This window comes from Anser brachyrhynchus (genome assembly GCF_964034855.1).
Source record: "Anser brachyrhynchus genome assembly, chromosome: 2".
In the NCBI taxonomy this organism is placed as follows: Eukaryota; Metazoa; Chordata; class Aves; order Anseriformes; family Anatidae; genus Anser; species Anser brachyrhynchus.
This window is the reverse complement of record NC_137695.1, coordinates 122,537,757-122,557,726: the sequence shown is the minus strand read 5'-3', so window position 1 is coordinate 122,557,726 and position 19,970 is coordinate 122,537,757. Positions and strand designations below refer to the sequence as shown.

Here is a 19,970-nt window from a genome sequence, read left to right as displayed (position 1 = left end):
TAGAAAACAAGTTCAGAGGGATTAAATTATTTGGCCTTGGTCACGCATGTCTTTTTCAGGACTGACAGAGAACTGACTCATAATTCCTAGATCATCGAATTCTAGAGAGACTTTGAGACACTGCAGTACCAAAATAGCTAATTTAGGTTATAAATCCCAGTTCAGCAATTAAACCACAGGGGTATCTGATGCCTTGCTATGTGGACCACACTGTTGCCAATGAGACAGCCTCGCTGCTTATTCCTGCCTTCTAAGGTGGCAGCACTAAGCCACGTAATGAACCAGAGTGAGGCACAATTAAAGCTCGACAAAATTATGGGAGTCTGTGCAACTAGGGGACTGGAGAGAAGTATAATGCCATTATGCAATGTGCAAATGTACAGTTCAAGAGGAAACTTGGATATGCATAACAAGGGTTATTATTCCAATGAAAACATAGCTGATGCTATGGAAAAAAAAAAAAACAACCGACTCAGTTTCCAAGAGGAGCGTAGTATGGATGAGCAACTGCTCACTGGAAAACAGCCAGGCTTACAATTTAAAATGATAATATGCAGCCACAGATTCTCATCTCTTCAGAGAGACCCTTAGCTTTGAAACACACAGAACCACAGGATTCAAATCAGTTATTAATAAAACTTGGTAAATTAGGAGAGAAGGAGTATTTTTTTTAATTTATTCTGCCTTCAATACAGAATCTATTGTTGAAAATTAAATCAGTGATTTAAATCCTTCCACATACAAACAGTCTGGTTTTAAATCCAGGACAACAGATTGCAGCCAACACTGTGGAATTGGGCATGCCTATATTAAATGCCTAGTCATATAACTAACACTTCCAGAAGTAACCACTTAACCTCTGCCACTTTGTGTTTTCTGTGTGGTTGGCATTGCTTGCCTGTAATATCATCAACTATTCATCAAGGTCCAGTCCCTTTCTACCAAGCTTCGCACTTTCCAGCTATGGAGATGTAAAAGCACATGCAGACACACACGTACACCCACGCAGGTTGGCAGCAACCCAGTCTAACAGCAGGATGGAGGGTCTTGTGCTAAAATCCTTGTTTTTTCCTTCCTGGCCTTCAGGGGAAGGAAGAAGAAAGGCTTGAATGTGTATTTGCTCCTGTTAGCACAGGTAAGGGCAGAGCTGGGGCACCTCAGCCTACATGTTTGCTGCGGCCAGATGTGGTATCAGGGAACAATGACCTTCTGTGGTGCTCCTTGCTTCACACATCGGGCAGAAACTTGGCACAGTGAAGAACTTGACCTATGAATCTGACTGTGAGAACTATGTAGCTTTTCATTTACTTACTGGTTGGGTTCAAACCGAAAGTCAGCAATATAGAATCAAGGGTGTTCTGCCTTTTTCATTCCTTTTCTTAGCCGGTATAATTTTCCTGAGGTTGGAAAAATGTTCATTTTTTGATTAATTCCTGTTTTCTTTTAATTTCCTCTGCATGCCAATAGAAATAAGCCGTGCTTGTGCTTTCAAGCAGGAAGAAAAAATAAATACAAATTATAGCACCCTCAGTTTCCCCTATGCCCTTCGATGCTTTGCCAGTGGTTTTCCTAAAAAACAGACAAGCTAATGCCACATTTCAGTAGCCTCTGTGAGCCGTTGAGGAGATCCTTTGGCCTTCTGTTCAAGGCCTAGACAAAAGGGGCCTAGGTGGGGTTTGCAAAGCTTTCTGGGGATTGGTCCCCTCCTTGTGCTGCTTCCTTTTTCCTAACCTTGGAAATGGAGCCTCTCTGTGACAAGTTGGCACATCCTTAGTTCGAAGAGATTTGACCCATTTTTTGCCTTTTTAATAAGGTTAAATATTTTTTTTTTCCCTTAGCCTTTTAGCTTCTTTTGCCAGAGCAGAAAGAAGAACACTCAGATGGATTTTTGTTGTTGCTGCCATTACTTTTCTTTTTAGCTTACTTTTCATTGCTGTGGTCTTTTGAATCTCTCCATATACACGTGTACTTCCTGCTGTTAATTCTGTTGTTTCAGTTGTCCAGCAATTGTTTTCCTTACATGAAATGAGGCTACTGCATGGTATTGGACTCTTCAAAGGGAACACAGAAGCCTGGTTAATGTTAGATGTTGCAATGTTTTTATTATTCTTTTTCAGTACGGTTCACCAATGTGGTAGATATTTCTGTATCACAAGGGATTTGCCACAGTGACTGCTAGGGCATTTCCTGAGATGCTACAAACAATCCTACGCTCCCATTATGCTTTGTCTTTCCAGTGGCATGCCTGAAGGTATGCTGCACAATTGCCTAGACTACTTTTGCAATCTATTTTTGTAGTCTAGGTAATTGTTACTGGGCTGGCTTTTTGGAAAGAGAATAGATTTTGGAAGGTCTTTGCAACCCTTCCTTATACAATCTAACTAAAATATTTTTTTTTACAGCAACATTACAGTTCAACCCTCTTTCAAAGGTGTCCATGGAGAGAAGAGCACAGTCAGCAAGGGTTCTTCTGGACTAGCTTATGTCCCAACTGAGCATTTATTCTGAATGTTTTAGCTATGAACTTTGCTTTTGGCCTGAGACACTTTGTATCTCACACTATGACTGCAAGGTTGTCTAAACACAATCTCCAGCATACCTTGTACTCTTCTCCAAGCCTAATTGTTGCTTCCACCTAATTTGTCTGATTTTAAATTACAGACTTCTTTGTTCAGGGAATGTCATCTTGTTCTGTACATACCCAGAACCTCACAGTTAAGTGACAGACTAGACCTAGACCTTTAGATTTTCAATAAATTGTAACAAGCAGAAGTTGGACAGAAGTTTAGCTTTTCTTTCTCCTACATTATATTATTCAGGAGGATTTTTACTTAACAGTGTTGTCATCTGTGTTTCTTGGCACTGCTTCCAGCCTGTCTTTCTTCCTTAGCACTGACCTCAGCATTGCTTTCAAAGATAGGCACAGAGTTCCCTTTATGTCTTTGTTATGACAATAATCTATGTATGAAATGATAAAGATGATTTAATTCCTACTGAAATTCAGTGGCATTTTGGCACCTATCCATGACAGAAGCCTTGAAAAATTCAAGTCTACAAGCATAAACCAAGTACACTGATTAATATCCTAACTCCCTTGGCTACTTCCTCCTCCTTCTCTTCTTCTTGCTTTTGCCCAGAGTTTGTAATACAGTCATTTGTTTTTATTTGCATTTGCTTTTTTAAAGGACCATATTTACCTTGACGGAACTGTAATGTTTAACCATGCAGACTTTATACTTCATGGGGTTTTGCTTCTTTTTTTTTTGTGGTACAGAGTATATAAATGTACTCCTGCTTTTTCTGATATTTTCAAACAGCTTCTGTATCAATTCCATTAACTTTAATTTCCTAAACCTCTCCTTCAGGCTGTTAATAACTAACTTTCTACTTTTTTTAATCACTTTTCTTGAAGCTGTGTGCCCTGGTCATATCCTTGGTTCGGTCCCCTTGTGAGGATTAGGAACTTAATTACTGTGTGTTATGGTCACTGCCAGCAGCTTAGTCAATTGCTTCCTGAAACAATTCAGTGCCAAGTCAAGTATCAACTCATAAATTCTTATGCACATGTATAATAGCAAGACACATTTTTTCCACATTTTGTCTTTATGTGATATAGTTTATGCATTTTTTTTAAATTATGCATAATTAAAGTATGTCTAGTCTGTGTTGCTATCCATTATTACTAGCTAAAATCCTCAGCTTCATTTCATCCTTCTCAGACCAGGAAAAAGACTTTATATTGGCCCTGGCTAGGTATCCAGAGTTGCCTATTCGTACTGTTCCCTCCTTAGTTTTTATGGCACGTTGTGAGTGGAACGGGAGTGTAGTGATCTTTAATAAACCTGGGTGAGTCCAGGAGAACAATTGTTAAGCTCTACAGTAGTTATCAGAGCAGCTGCTTTCTTACCAACTGCATGAAATTTAACAGGAACAAGTGCCAGATTCTGCACCTGAGATGGGGCAACCCCAGCTATATGTGCAGACTGGGGGATGAGAGGCTGGAGAGCAGCTCTACAGAAAGGGACCTGGGGGGTTCTGGTCAATACCAAGTTGAACATGAGCCAGCAGTGTGCCCTGGCAGCCAAAAGGGCCAGGTGTACCATGGGGTACATCAGGCACAGCACTGCTAGCCTGTCAAGGGAAGGGATTGTCCCACTCTGCTCTGTGGCGGTGCGGCCTCACCTTGAGTACTGTGTGCAGTTTGGGGCACCACAGCATAAGAAAAGACATAAAACTATTGGAGAATGTCTAAAGGAGAGCTACAGAGATGGTGAAAGGTCTAGAGGGGAAGACGTATGAGGAGCGTCTGAGGCCCCTTGATATGTTCAGCCCCGAGCAGAGCAGGCTGAGGGGAGGCCTCATGGCGGCCTGCAGCTCCCTCACAAGGGGAGCGGAGGGGCAGGCGCTGAGCTCTGCTCTCTGGGGACAGCGACAGGACCCGAGGGAACGGCATGGAGCTGGGACAGGGGAGGGTCAGGCTGGGGGTTAGGGAAAGGCTCTGCACCCAGAGGGTGATCGGGCACTGGGACAGGCTCCCCAGGGCAGTGGTCACAGCACCGAGCCTGTCAGCCTGTTTGGACAACGCTCTCAGATAATACGGTTTGATTTTCAGGTAGTTCTATGTGGAGCCAGGAGTTGGGCTCGATGATATAGAGCAAAGAGGCTTTAAACTAAAAGAGGGTAGATTTAGATTAGATACAAGAAGGAAATTCTTCACTCAGAGGGTGGTGAGGCACTGGCACAGGTTGCCCAGAGAAGCTGTGGATGCCCCATCCCTGGAGGTGTTCAAGGCCAGGCTGGATGGGGCTTTGGGCAACCTGATCTAGTGGGAGGTGTCCCTGCCCATGGCAGGGGGGTTGTAACTAGGTTAAGGTCATTTAAGGTCTTTAAGGTCATTTCCAACCCAAACCATTCTATAATTTTGTGATCCTTATGGGTCCCTTCCAACTAGGGATAGCCTATGATTCTATGAGCTCTAAAGCTGCTTTAATTTACCTTAATAATATAGATTAATCCCTGAGGTGGCATTTACATGGATTCAAAACAATGTTTCAGTGCCACTGTCTGTCTCAGTAGTGACAGATATATGACAAAAAGACATGTGGTTACAGTTCCCAGACTAACATGTTTTAGATGCAACTCACAATTTAAAATGTGGTGATGCACTACTCACCTATTAGTCTTTTAAAGAACACCCCATATGAATTGAAATAAGGATCAAGAAGATAGGAGAGCAATAATGTATCTCGAACCTTCAGATGCATTCTTGACCTGTAATATTACTGGACTAAGCAGACTTTTCTGGAGCTTGTAGTTGCTAGTTGCACAGCTAACCAGAAATACCTTTATAACCTAGTTCTGACCAGGGAACAAAGCTTTCCAACAGATTCATTTACACTTGACACAGCATGCACTGAAGAAAGAAGCTTTTGGAGTACCTAGCTCCTTAGTGAAGAGCAAGAGTGTATGGATTGGAAAAAAAGTACAGTGAGTGATTGCAAAAGCAACATGCATTCAAGTAAGCCTAGTGATGATAGTGTCGTAGTCTGATGTTTTAACAGTTTAACATGCAGATCTGAAGCAGGATTATTTTAAAATCATAGTCTTCTGTTGTGTATAGAGCACAAACAGGAGCCTGTTGAACAGAGTGATCCCCCATGTCACAAATCCTTAAAAAATTGGCTATGGTTGCTGAGGCTGGACCTACACCCAGGTTATGTACATATTTTATCTTGCCTCCTGTTGCCCCAGCTGCCAGTGGTTTTATCAGGTGTAAGTCTGCTGTAGGACCTGCTTCTGATGCCATTGAGGTTCAGAGGACTTTGCTATTGGCACCTGTACCTTGATTCCAAGGAAGTGTGGGTTTGTTATTTCTGTCCAAACTGCCTAGCTTAGCTGATAAAAACATTCCACATTGAACAGTGTTTTAAAGGGATCCCAATAACAAATTGGGGCTCCAGTAGTTTAGCAGGAAGTATTCATAAAGAAAGCAGCAATATTATATGAACTACTTCTTAGGGTAGCAACTCATTGTGCAGATTTATAGCAAATTTCTAGCATTAAGATTATATAAGAGAGCAGAAACATTTGAGCACAGGGTCCTCCTTCTTCCTTGACTGTTAATCAGATGATACGTCATAACAAAATATTAGCTGTGATGTATTTCAGGGAGTATTTTCCTATAATGCACTAGCCTGTCTCACATTGCCCTGGTCTGCCACTTGGATAACAGAGACCCACTAGCATGTTGCAGTGGGGGATAGACACAATAGTGACTTTCTGACATTGCAGGAGTTAAGTAAGCTCAGGTGAAAGTAAACTTAGGTGAAACTTAGACATTCACTAGGTGATATTCACTGACAGGATCTGAGAAAGAGCCATCATCTGGGAGTCATTCAAAAGTCATTGTTCTGGCAGTTGTGGCCACTTTGTGCCTGGCTTCCTGACCAAAGAGAAGATGGGCCGGGCTCTTTTGAGCAGTGTGAAAGGGCAAGAGAGGTGAGGTTGCAGCAAGAGAGATGCTGATTAGGTACAAGGAGAAACATTTCTTCACCATGAGGGAGATGAAATACAGAACAGGCTACCCAGAGAGGTTGGAGGATCTCCCTCCCTGGAGATATGTAAAACTTGGTCAGGCAAGGCCTTGAGCAATCTGATCCAACTTTGAATTAGTGGGTGACTTTGAATTTGTTGCTGCTTTGCATGGGGAAAGGAGAGTTGCATTGGCTGGCCTTCAGAGGCCCCTTCCAATCTAAATTATCCTGTGAGTCTATGTTTTAAGTGTGAACTAGAAATAGAGTAAGGCCAGCAACAGAGCTTAGAAGATCATTTTTTGTAGCACCCTGCAAAGATCTGCAAAGCAGCCAGCACCATAGACAGAGGAAAAATGTACATGTTCTTGTAACACTTTTTTTATTGAAACTGGCTTCCAGAACTAATACTAGGTCATACAGAGTGAAATCTAATTCTTGCCAGAATCTGTCATCCCAGTGACTGATACTGTGTAAAACTCTACCATTCCAGGCCTTTTCTTTTCAGCTTGGTATAAAAGATGTTTATGTGGTACGGAAAGGAACCGATTAGAGTGTAGGCTTTTCATTTGTTTATTGATTTTAAAGCCAGAATCTCAGGTCCTTATTAAGTTTTGAAGCAGTCTTGATTTGAGACAGGCCTCTAGTTAATGTCAGTGTATGTTTTTCCTGAGCAAGGACATCAGGACCATGATCAAAAGTCTTTTAGTTGAGTGAAGACTGGGTAAAAACTGAGAGGATTCTCAGGATTTGTTGCATACAGAATAACCGTTCTGTAGGGTTCACTCTGCTGCCTGGAATAATTTCTTAATATTTCCCATGAAGGAGAGTCTCTCCAGCTGTTGACAGAGTAAATCAACTCTATCAGCACTTTATCATTTGCCTTTGTGAGTTTTCAGTTCATCCTATTCCAAGGAAGTCACCACTACAATTCTTTGATATACAGCTGGAATGTTAAACGTCTCCAAAGTACTTTTTTTTTCATCCTATTATTATTATTATTACTACTATCATTATTATTATTATTATGCTAAAGAGTTTCTCACAATCTTTTAATATTTCTGCAAAAATATGCACTGTCTGGCGCTCCAAGCCAGCCCTGACAATCAGCAGCATAGCTGACTCATTCTGGTTGTATAGAAACATCATAACTGCTGAGCATCAACACATTAGCTAACAACTTGAACAGAATCTCTCCTGCTGCATCTTGTTTGCACTCGGAATGAACCACACTACAGTGAGCTGCCAATACATTGCGTTGATTATTTAAAAAAACCCTTATGGTTTGTTTTCATCAGAGGCTGGCACCCCTTGTGAGTATGCACTCTCAAACCAACGTCCCAAATCAATACGGCCTTCTCAAATCAATGTAAAATTGAAAGCTACCAAAGTACAGACCATTGACCTAGTAAGTCTGCCTGGCTGTTAGCTACTGGTAAGGTACAGCTGCATGGCTGTGAAGTTGTCAGTGTACAGAGGTGTTACATGGGTAGTTTCAAGAGTTGTAAAAGCACTGGGGTATTTCCCCTGTGCACATCTGATTTCCATTAATATTAACAGGAGTTACAGGCCATGTTGGTTGTGGACTGTCCTTTTTAGAGTTCAAATTTTCGTAATGTTCATAGATTTTTAGCCGTTTATTTTTTTCTGTTATCTGAGATTTTCATCTAATTGCAAATTACAAAAAAAAAAAAAAAAGTGAACAGAAGGCTGAACAATTCAGAAAACCTCATGAATGCATAGGATAAACAACAATTTGAAAGGAACACTTTGCTAAGCAAACTTAGGTCTTACTAATTCCTGGGTAATATTTCCCTTTCTGTATCTCTTGTTCATTTACTTATCCAGACCCCATATGAGCTACATTTTTCCTCTTCTGCAGAAGAATTCATTTGATTTGGCTTCCATGTATTTAGACAAATGTTGACATCTATTTATTTAAATGCACATGCACAGGCTTATCAGAGGGCAAAAGATGTGAGGCCTTGTGACCTGTTGTTAGGATGTATTACGGTATTATTAGGTCTCATTAGGTTACCTGTCTAATTTCAGCCTGTAAATCCCTAATGACAGAACCTTTTCTGTGAAGAGCTGTTCCAAGTATCTCCTAGATTCCGAAGATGGGAACGTAATGGATACCCTGCTGGGTCAGACCAGCGGTCCATCCCGTATTCTGTCTCTAGCAGTGGCAATAAGAGATGCTGCCTGAGGAGAGCACACGAGCCTGACCTCTTTCTGTATTGTACTCCTCGGTCATCTGCGGTGGTTGGGCTAGGAGTGCTAGAGGCTACCATTCTATCTGTTCCCTTTAGTATCTGTTTTTAGAAGATTTGTCTGTAACTTGTCAAACCCATTTATATTATGGTACGATATGGCTCCGCAAGTGTTTATGGCAACAGGTTTACAATCTACTGTGTAAAAAGTAGATGACTAATCTACTGTAATAATCGCTACCTCTAAGGCAGTCGCAGAGTAGCATTTTTAACACAGACCAGAAGTTTGTTCTACATTGGTCTGCAGAAACGTGGTACAAAATATTGATTCTTGTTCCAAGGAGTCAAATATTTATTTAAATATTGAGCATTTAAATATTCCACATTCTTGAGTGGAACCTCCAAATTACAGGAACCTTTGAGCCAGAAAGTGATGAATGTCCATTTCAGTACCTTTAGTAATGTTGATTCCTAAACCTGAACCTAGGCAAAGGTACATCAGCTCTATGCAGAACCATTTTTTGTCTTTGTGTTATTTTCTTTTTGTCGTAGACCACCCTGACCTCCGTTAAGTTGGTGGAAAGGAAGGAGGCCCTAAGAGTATTCAGAGAATCTTCTTTCCCCAAGTAAATAGCAAGGCCTAGAGATACGCTTGAAATGCGTAGCTAATATTTACTTATAAACTAATATTTACTAATATTTAGCTAATATTAATAACTTACTCTTCCCATGTCGCCGGGAGATGTGGGAAGAGGTGCTGGCCGGTGGGTATGTGCTTTGTAAAGCAGTTCCATCCGCAGGGTGTTTGGCACCATGTAGCTCCTTTCATGCAGCAGCTATGTGTATTTTACAGCACGTCCTCCTGGCAGGCTGTTTATGCTGCTTCCCAGACTAATTCTAGATGTCTTAATATTTTACACAGAGGTTTGGATATCATTTTCCTGGCCAATATATAACATTGACATAGGAAACAGTCTCTGCCCTTAAGAGCCTAAGACAGAACTGCGACCTCTTTCTAGATACCCTGGGGTCATTGCTGGCACGGTCTGAAGTGCTTGCTCGTTTTCCTCTCTCTGAGGCTAAGAGTTTTCCTTTTAAACCTTCACCAAAAAAATGCTGTTGTCAGAACACGGAGAGACATCAGATTACAGACTTCACCTCCAAAGGAGCGCAGCAAGCTGCTGAATGTCATGGCAGCCTTAGCCAAGCCCCGCCTGTTGACACAGTTGAAGTAATGGGCTTGTTAAATTTGGCTATCACTCCCGGCGCTATTGTTCCAGTCGCCAAAGGAGAGGCTTGCTTTGACATTTCAAACAAAATGAATGGCGGTGCCATGTGGTATTGTTCTCCGCAGCACCAAGGACATCGCCGTCGGGACTGCAGTCACTGCAACCTTTTCCGTGAGCCTGTGCACTCCTGCCTGCCTGCCTGCCTGCCCGCCTGCCTGCAGCTGGCTCCCGTTCCCCTCGGCAGGTCTGGGGTTTGGTTCGGATCGTGGGACTCCCTGCGCCCCCTCTAGTGGATGGCTAATGCAGACTCCAGGCTCCGCCGGGGAGAAGGCAGGGCTCCGACTTCGAGGGTGGTGGTCTGTTTGCTAAAGGGAGTGTCAGGGAATGGACTGTCAGTATCCGATCCTTTGTTTTTATTCTTCTAAAGGCCAAAGGTAAATCAGATGTATAGAAAAGCTTTTTATGTCTGCTGAAGTACATGACACCAAGTACATTCATGGGAAATAATGAGACAGATTAGCTCTAACAGGGAGCGTTTGTATGTCTAGAAGTTTTATAGCAGTGGTCGAGTACATTCGTATCACTGTTCTTCATGTGTGAATGATTTTTTTTAAAGGTTTCATTTTTTAAGTACAGCAAATGCCTGCGATCAATACGACCAGAATTATTTGCAATGATAACTTGAAATGTAATTTGATTTACAGTATGTTCATTTAAAATTTTACATTGACAAAGGTTTATAAGATGACAAGCATCAAGAGTAGCACATAAAATTATCCTCAGAGATGAAATAAGGGGAGTGGAGCAGATCTTCTGAAATGCTGAGGTCCCTTGGTAAACTCCTGCTTGCCAGAAGCATTTCATAGGGTCTGTTACTGGGCCAAATTGAAGCACAAAACCAGAAAACGTTACCTGTTTTACAGACCAGTTTGTCTGAAGGTGGAAACAATATTAGTTAAGACAGTGATATTTTAACTTTAGACATGTCTGAGCAAAATTTCAGTCACTTAATTTTACAACAGGAATTAAATTTAAGAGTTTTTTTTTAAGCTGTTTTATCTATTTGGAATGTGCAAAAGTTGTTGGCAGATAAACTTGAAAGCATCGGTGCTTAGGGTGTTGAAGCTCTGCAGTGTTACCAGACTCAGCCACAGAGATTACATTTTCGCATCAGTGCTGGAGAAACTCATGTATGAAATGTATATTACGTCTCAGTAGGTGGTGGCATCCCCTTCCCTTCCCTTCCCTTCCCTTCCCTTCCCTTCCCTTCCCTTCCCTTCCCTTCCCTTCCCTTCCCTTCCCTTCCCTTCCCTTCCCTTCCCTTCCCTTCCCTTCCCTTCCCTTCCCTTCCCTTCCCTTCCCTTCCCTTCCCTTCCCTTCCCTTCCCTTCCCTTCCCTTCCCTTCCCTTCCCTTCCCTTCCCTTCCCTTCCCTTCCCTTCCCTTCCCTTCCCTTCCCTTCCCTTCCCTTCCCTTCCCTTCCCTTCCCTTCCCTTCCCTTCCCTTCCCTTCCCTTCCCTTCCCTTCCCTTCCCTTCCCTTCCCTTCCCTTCCCTTCCCTTCCCTTCCCTTCCCTTCCCTTCCCTTCCCTTCCCTTCCCTTCCCTTCCCTTCCCTTCCCTTCCCTTCCCTTCCCTTCCCTTCCCTTCCCTTCCCTTCCCTTCCCTTCCCTTCCCTTCCCTTCCCTTCCCTTCCCTTCCCTTCCCTTCCCTTCTTCAAGGGCTTTTCTCAAATCAAGATGGACAGCTGTGACACTTCACCAGGACAGACTTGATGTTTTCCATCCAGTGTCTGCTGCCTGACGTGTTCATGCATTAAATCCTACGGGCCCTGCTCCCTTGTGGAAGGCAGTTGAGGGCTCTCATTTTGCTCTTTAGCATCCCTTTCACTGCTGCCCCAAAGGTGATCCTCCAGCCATTCTTCTCTGCTCAGCTTTCTCTCTGTTTAACCTTTCTTGAAGTCACTTCACCTGCTCTTACTGCTGAGATGTGAGTGACTCATCTTGGAAGGTGACGTGTGAGACAAGTGACATTCAGATAATACAGTCGGCCACTCCAATGTATGTCTGGACAGCCTGTGTCCATAATCATACCTTGGGAGGGAGCTGGCAGGATGAGAGGCAACACTGGCAGGTTGTATTAGCTGATGTTATTTCAGTGTTCAAAGTGAGGGAGTATGTAACTCATCATTACCGTGGTTATTCACACCTTTGTTGCAGATATTTGGTAACTGGCTATAGATCGCTTTTTCTGCAGCTGACTTTCTTTTTTCTTCTTGGGATTCCTGATTATAATGGAAATCCATTTAGATATACATGCATAACCACAGGCATGCATATGCATGCATGCACTCAAACGTGGAGGCTTTGTTAATTGAAGTTAATTTCTGGTGTGTTTTATTTTTAATTACAAAACATATTTATCTATTGGTCTATTTGCACTGCTTTGTTTTAGCTTCATCTAATGCACTGGAACTCCACACTGTACAGCAGCATCGATGAGGCAGTGGGGAAGAAGCACGGCATAGCTATTATTGCCTTGTTTGTACAGGTGGGTTTTCTGTGCTGCAGTTGTTACCATGCACTGTCATTTGTGTGAGGAAGATCAGTCCCTTTACATTTTCTTTCATTTTTAATGATTTCATAAAATAAAACAATGTGTGGCTGCTGGTATTCTATTCAACAGACATTTCTCTGTCATGTCGCCTGTGCATGTGCTGATAAATAACTCTTGTTTAAGTAGTATATTTAATGTATATTAGTTCAAGAAGGGGTGATATGTAGTCAAACCATCTTTTCTCTGTGCGTCTGGCTGTAAGTAGACATCCACTCACCATGCCTGTGACGACAGAATGAGGACTGTCAGGAGGGCAAGGTGCTTCGCTGTCTCTGATGTGTTCTTCTTCATTCCTGGCCAGGGCTGCAGTGCAGGGATTGGGGAAATATATAGAGGAGAGGAGGAAAGAGGAAAAAAAACAACTAAATAACCCATTGACCCAAAACCCGGTAGCAGAGCTGTGCCTTTTTAAACACAGGGGCAAGTGTGTTTTTACACACAGCAGAAATGTGAGGTGGGATCCCATTACTTCTTCAGAGACAACAGATCGAGACTGTACTGAGTCTTTCTGCACATCTTCAGAGAAGCCTATGACATGGAGGCTTAAAGCTGGCTGGGGAGAAGGCATAATGCAAGCTGGGAAGTTAGGCCCATAATCTAATTGCCGCTGAAGGTTTTTCGGGACTGCATCGCATAAAGAAGACTGTCAGTTTTACTCCTCAAACACCACTTGCTCATCCTCCTCATGAAAAGTGGCAAAATGTTTTATTTAAATGGGTTTATAGGAAAAGATTCAGAATTCATGCCTGGATCAAATGGTTTTTCTTTCACAGTGATATTATTAATTTGTCATATTTCATAACAAGTTTATGAATGCCTTTGAGCTTTACCTCTGTTTGAATTTAAAGGTACATTGGTTACAGCTCCAACACTGAGACAGAACTGCTAAAAATGGAAGTTAGACAGTTTTCATTCTCTCAGTTTTGTATCCTGGAGGGCTGTGTCATAATTGCTTGTGTAACTCACCTTCTAATTCTAGCAGAGGTAACCTTCGAGTTAGTTAGAAAGTTATATATAAGTTCTTAAACAAATATGAAACTTAAATGATACATTTTCCATTTCTGGTCTCTCTCTCACTTAAGCATTCCAAAGTGCTTTTTCATTAGCCAGGAAAGGCTTCATATAATTAAAATTGACTAAGAAGAGTAGTTATGCTGTTTATTAAAGGAATGAGGAGAGGAAATTCAGTGACCATTTCCCACTGATGGCATGGAAATATAATAGTTCTGCACCACAGTTCTCAAATGCATCATTTAAAGGTTAATGAGAATATTTTCACTGTCTTAAGTGACAGACCTTGGTACAATTTAGAACCTACATTTTTGAAGTTATTTTGATATCTTCGATGCACTTTGAAGGTTTTAAATTGAAATCCCGTTCTGAAACAAAAGAAAACCCTTTTAAATTACTGGAAATAAAAGCTACCTTTTGCTGATGTTCAATTATTTCCTTCTAGTGACTACTTTTCCATTTTATTCCAAAAAATAATAATCCAAAAGCAAACTATTTTTTCAGCATCCAGCTCTACTGCTCTCTCTCATTCCCACTTGATTCCTCACATTATACGTGTACATGTTGGCAAAGAAATCAAATGGAAGGCCATTCTGAGTCTTTCTATTTTGCCAATGCTACTTAGAAGGTAAAAGTTAGGGTCTTTAGGTGGGTGATTTAGATCAGAAGCAGCTGAAATCAGTGTGCAGAGTGAACAATGTTCATGGAAGCTGGTTTCTTTTGAAAGTCTTAAAAGACATTCTGTAAAGACACTGCTGCAGAGAGCCATGCTTTTGCCTGCAGAATCCCAGGGATACCATGAGGGAGAGGATCTGCCATTCTGCACTCTGCAGGCAGGAAAAAAACTCCCCTGAGCCTTAGAGACATGTTGAGCCAGATTTGCAGCACTGTGGGAACAAATTCAAAAAGTGTCTGTCGTGTTTGTTCACTCCGTTCCTTTCTGTGTACTTTTCTGACAAAAACTGGTAAGGACAAACTGTATCCTTGGCATTTATATGTCACAGAGCTGCATGATTTTGAATTTACATGCAGTATATGCTGCAAAACAGGCTTAGTCAAAATTTACCAGTCTTAACTGTGACTCTTTTTCTTGCTCTGTCAGTTTTTGTCTCTGCTTTAAAGTTATTCAGACCTTGTCTAATTTTGGCTGATGCCTTTATAGTAATTTCATTGTTTGGAGTTGCCATGTATCAGTGTATTTGGTTAATACAAGGTTGGGTAGCTTAAGTAAAAACGAGTACAGAACTCACTGTTCTGGTTGACTTCTGTGTTTCACAATTTCAGATATAGCAAAACACTGAAATTCATCTTTGCTGTTGTATTTCAGATAGGAAAAGAACATGTAGGCCTAAAGGCTGTAACTGAAATTCTTCAGGACATCCAGTACAAGGTAAGGCATCATCTGAAGAAATGTTTCCTTCACAGGCCAGAGATGAAGTAAGTGAGTGAAAGATGGATATGAAACCCCGAGGCCAAGAGAATGTTTTCAGACTTATTTGTAGTAAAACCACATGTGAAAGCCATAGTTCAGTGGCCTGTATCAAAAGCTCAGTATTTTACAGTATTTTCAGATAATGTACAATCTGTGTGGTTAAATTCCTTTGTCTGATGTCCAGAATGTTTGATCTCTTTTACTAGCAACTGATTTCAAGTACTGCCTTTCCAGTGATTATGGAGTCAGTGTAACTGTAAGCACTGCAGCATGCTTAGTGAACACTAGTAACAGCATCTCCAAACTTTTCTGGTTTTAATTTGTAGAGGAAAAAATAAACACCTGTATTAACTTGCAGTGGAAAATCAGCAAAAACACAGTGCTGCCTTGTTAGGGGAGTTATGTGTGGGGATGCTGAAGAACAGATTAAAAACATAGCTAGATTGAGGAGATCTGAGTGCTCTCCAGGATGCTGACTCTATCTTATACTACCTTGGGCAGTCTGCTTCCATCCCTCTGTCTGTAAAATGGAAATAATCATACTTACCTTGATTTTGAAGCATTTTGAGATATATTATTGAGAAGTTCTATATTGTTCTGGAGAGATTAGCCATTCACGTCAGTGGGTGCTGAAATGTAGAAAAATGAGAAGCTGTTATTAAAAGAGAATTTAAAATCTTCTTTTAGGCAAATAATAGATGGTAAGCTTCAGTCATGATGTTTAAGATTACATACTCATTGTTTCTGAAGGTGACTTTGAAAACATTAGTGTACAGAACTGTAGAGTTTCATTACTGAAGACACAGCTAAGTAGATGAAGGTGGTGGGAAGCTTCATCATTAAGAGCGTGTTATACTAGTGCCTTTTGGAGGGCCAGCATCAAACTTACTTTTTGCATACATAAACTTTTCTTGCCTTAAATAGGTGAATCCAGTATTTAGTGTTTTCTAGATCAGTCAAGGAAAAGCTCACTTTGTCCCTTGTTTTTTAAACTCTTTTTGTATGGAACCCCTGAATTCCATGTAGAGAAAGAATTTTAAGGCTGGGGTCTGGAGGAAGCAGAAGAACTAGAGGCAGAAAGTTAACAAATTGCTGAGATAATCTTAGAAGTAAAACATGTATTAAAACAAACAAACAAACAATGAAAACCACAACTGTTTGTGTAGTTGCAAGGACAAACACAGTGATGATTAATTGGGGAATGTTAATGTGGTTGCTTTGCACAGAAATTCAAGGTTTAATGTTAGCAAACACACAGTGTTTTACATTACCATTCATCATCATTTTAACAAGAAACTAGAGATGAGATTGATTTGTATTCATTTTTTCAGGGAAAGTCCAAAACTATACCCTGTTTTAATCCCAACTCTTTATTGCCAGGTAGGTGCCTTTACTTACTTTTGTATTGGTGGATTACTAGCTAATTGAAGAGGCTGAAACAATCTGGATCTAAAGAATAGTCTAACTGCAAACCTGAGAGTGTATGCCATCAGGTGATAATGCATTTTCCACCTAATGGTGCTAATAGGAGTAGGGAAGAAGTCCCTTTTGAACTTGGGATAAATTCACACTTCCATCACGCAAGTGGAATGTGATATTGTAGTCCATGCCCTGCTGGCAACATTGTGGCTAGATTTGTTGATGATTTGTTATCCCACCCAGAGGGAGAGCGATGTGTAATCCTTTCTCTACTTCTGCATGAAATATGAAGATGATTTCCTTAAATAGAGGCTTGTTATAACTTCAGAAAATGTAAGGTTGCCCACTTACCAAGTTAGTGTTTTGTCAGCAACAAAAGACAATGCCATAATGCAATTGCAGTTGTATAGGATACAGGGGGTAGTGTCAGTGGGAGGCAAATGCAAATTCATATAGCCAAGGGTAACAATAAGAAAAAACCAGTTACTCTACCTTGTCTTGAAAAAAATGTGACTTTAAAAAAAAATGCATTTCTACAAAACAAATATTTCTGCAAGGAATCTTTTGAGCTAAATTTCATGCCATAGTAGCAAGATATTTAAACTAATTTTCCAAATAACCCTGGTCTATATTAAACTATTTTTATTATATAAAAAGAATATTGTTTAGGTTGCAAAGTCAAGTGCTCAGCATTTAGGAATTGCAGGAATTAAGGCTGGCTGCCTGTGTCCATTCACATACATGCATGATAAAACATATTTTACCAGAATTTATTTTTACAGGACCCCTGCCTCACAGTTCCTGATGCTGATCAAGTCACATAAGCCAAATTTTTCATAAATGATCTCTAACTATGTGTTCCTCATTTTCTAGGTGGCCGACTTGAGATCATGGGGTCTGATTTGCAGAAGTGCTGAGTGCTTACACCTGCAACTGAAGTCAATGGGAGCAGTGCTCTGACTGCATTAAGTGCTATAGAAAGTTAACTACTCTGAGAAATCAGGTTCTAAGCATCTCATATTGAACACTTCAAATGAATAGATGCATTTGACCTTAAACTCTCTTTGTGTCAGTTCCCCAGCTTTAAAAATTGGGAGTAGTCTGTCCTTTCTCACCACACCTGGGTGCTGAAAGGATAAACTTACATATGTGAAGCACTCAGACACTGAAGAAATGAGTGCATTAGAAACGAAAAATCAAGAAAATTAGTCCTTCTAGGAAGCAGGATTTGAACAGCATGGGAAAAAGAAGACCTAGGACCATATATTATGCTGAGAAAGCCAAATATTAGCCGCTGCTTTTCAAGATAGAATCATCCATCTTTGCAAGTAAATGATGAAGGCTTCTCTAGAAAATTCATATGTGATCATGTAATGAGACAGTGTCATAATGCATGCACAGGATGGGCTGAATTAATTCTTGCAGTTCTTAAGTTTGAGTGCTTGACAATGCAACTTTCTTGCAATGGATTTGCTATGTAATTCCGTAACTGAGAATGAAAATGATATCAGCAAACCAAAATGCATTCACTGACAATCACAGGCTTCATTAGCAAGATTTAATTCTACTGACATTCCTCCTAGCTAGTAGTGAAGTGGCAGTAACAGGTTAGGTCAACCAAGCAAATTTATTCCAGTTTCCATCCTCCCATCCTGTCCTTGTCAAGCTAGTCACAACCTTCCCCTGGCTCTCCATGTCACAATTAACTACCCTTTGTCTCCAATTGCTCTCTAGGTTTGTTTCTTTTCCCCTCTTTTACAATCAAGCAGTTTATTCTACTTTAGCTGAGTCAGGAAGTCATTTATGACTATGGCCTATGGCAGAAAAGGACAGCCCTGTGTAGTTTGACTTAAGTGCGGTGTGACTGGAATGTCTGGGCAATAAAAATTGAAATAATTAAAATAAATTTTGTTGTATGTAAAATTAAAACTCTTCTGGGACAAACTGTTGTATGTTTTCATGAGAGACAACAAAGTAGTCTCTTAAATAAAGATCGAGTTTTCTCCTGTGGAGTCCAGCTCACTTTCCAAAGCTAGCAGGCACTAATGCATCTCAAAAAACATGTCACCAGAATTATGAACTGAAAAGTTTGGTTTGGGCTGTTTTGACTTTTTTTTTGTTTTAATTAAGTAAATTCATCTTTGAGACATATCCTAAATGTAGAATTAAGTCACAATTTTACACATCCCCTCTACCTTCAAAATGGGATGTCTCTTGCCCCTAATGTTTTCTGCTTGTCCTAGGGATAAGGGATTGATATTTTAATCCAGCAGTGAACTTCAAGCTCCATGCAATAGTGGGTTTGAGATTCTGCACGACCAGAGTGTTGAGAAGAAATCCAATTCCTCCATTCCTTTTTCAAATGTGGAGCGAGGCCCAAAGGAGAGCAGGTCAAACAACAGTTGCTGCAGAGAATGTGGAGTTGGGAAACCTGGAGGCTCTTTCCCAAGATATGGTTTATTTGCTTTGTTAGTTTAAGGAGTTGTGCTCATGGTACTTGCCATGTCTATAAAGTGGCATTTTCATCTTTAAAATACTCATCTACAGGGAGAAGTTACCGTTATGTAATGGCTGTGTGCTCATGTGCGGTCACGTGAGAAAGTGGTGGACAGTGCTTGGCAGGTTTTAAATTCACACCTTACCTTACTGCGCACTAACTTCATCATACAAGCAAGCCCGTGGCTATCATGTTGTCATAATTAAAAGACACAATCCTCTTCCTTAGTGTCATTAAAATTCCACATTTCTTTTAATTTCAGATCCTCTACTGCGTGACTACTGGGTGTATGAGGGCTCCCTCACCATTCCACCCTGCAGTGAAGGTGTCACCTGGATATTATTTCGCTATCCTTTGACTGTGTCCCAAGTGCAGGTAACAGCTGTGCTTAAAGTGACCTTGGAATATGGTTATGAGCTAAAGGTTATAGCGTGCAAATATATATATCAGGGCATTATATTTGTTCTCCATGAAGATCCCATTAGATCAGTACATGGCTTTTCAAGTAAAGGTTAAGCCTTTTGAGTCACTGATGGCAACGCAAAGGTCAGAGATGAAAAACCTTGTTATCATTTATAATCTGCGTTTAAAATAGTTCTTTATTTAAGTGAAAGAAAAAGAAAGAAGTCAACGGGCAAAAGAAATTCAATTCTTTGTAATTGTAAGCTTTCAAATATCACTGCTTTTTGATGTTAAAGGAACAAAAAAGCTCAGGGAGATACTGCGTCCCAGAGAATGAAAAATGTTAACATTGTACAAGCTAGCTATATTGCATTCAACTATATTTAACTTACCTTGCCGTTTTTTAGTTCTATTTTATAATAAATAACAAATGGAAACTACCTGTTTAAAGTTGATTTCACAATATTTTTAAGTATATTTCTTTGTAATATCAAACAGTCGTATAAGTATTTCTATATAAGAAATTTCAAGCTTGTCAACAAGTAATCCCAATAAAACAATGAAAACTTCCAATGATTATTCTCCTGCAGTCTATGAGACTGACCTGGAGAAATGTAGGTATATTT

The 19,970-nt window shown here is 40.6% G+C and overlaps 1 protein-coding gene across 1 annotated transcript in view; it reads left to right on the top strand.

Moving 5' to 3' along the window:
* Positions 1-19,970, top strand: part of CA8 (carbonic anhydrase 8) — a 49,942-nt gene that overhangs the window by 13,054 nt on the left and 16,918 nt on the right. The window contains exons 4-7 of the mRNA XM_080581281.1: positions 12,422-12,517; positions 14,922-14,984; positions 16,358-16,406; positions 19,205-19,317. Of these exons, the coding sequence (XP_080437407.1) occupies positions 12,422-12,517; positions 14,922-14,984; positions 16,358-16,406; positions 19,205-19,317 (321 nt within the window). The remainder of the gene's footprint in view (positions 1-12,421; positions 12,518-14,921; positions 14,985-16,357; positions 16,407-19,204; positions 19,318-19,970) is intronic.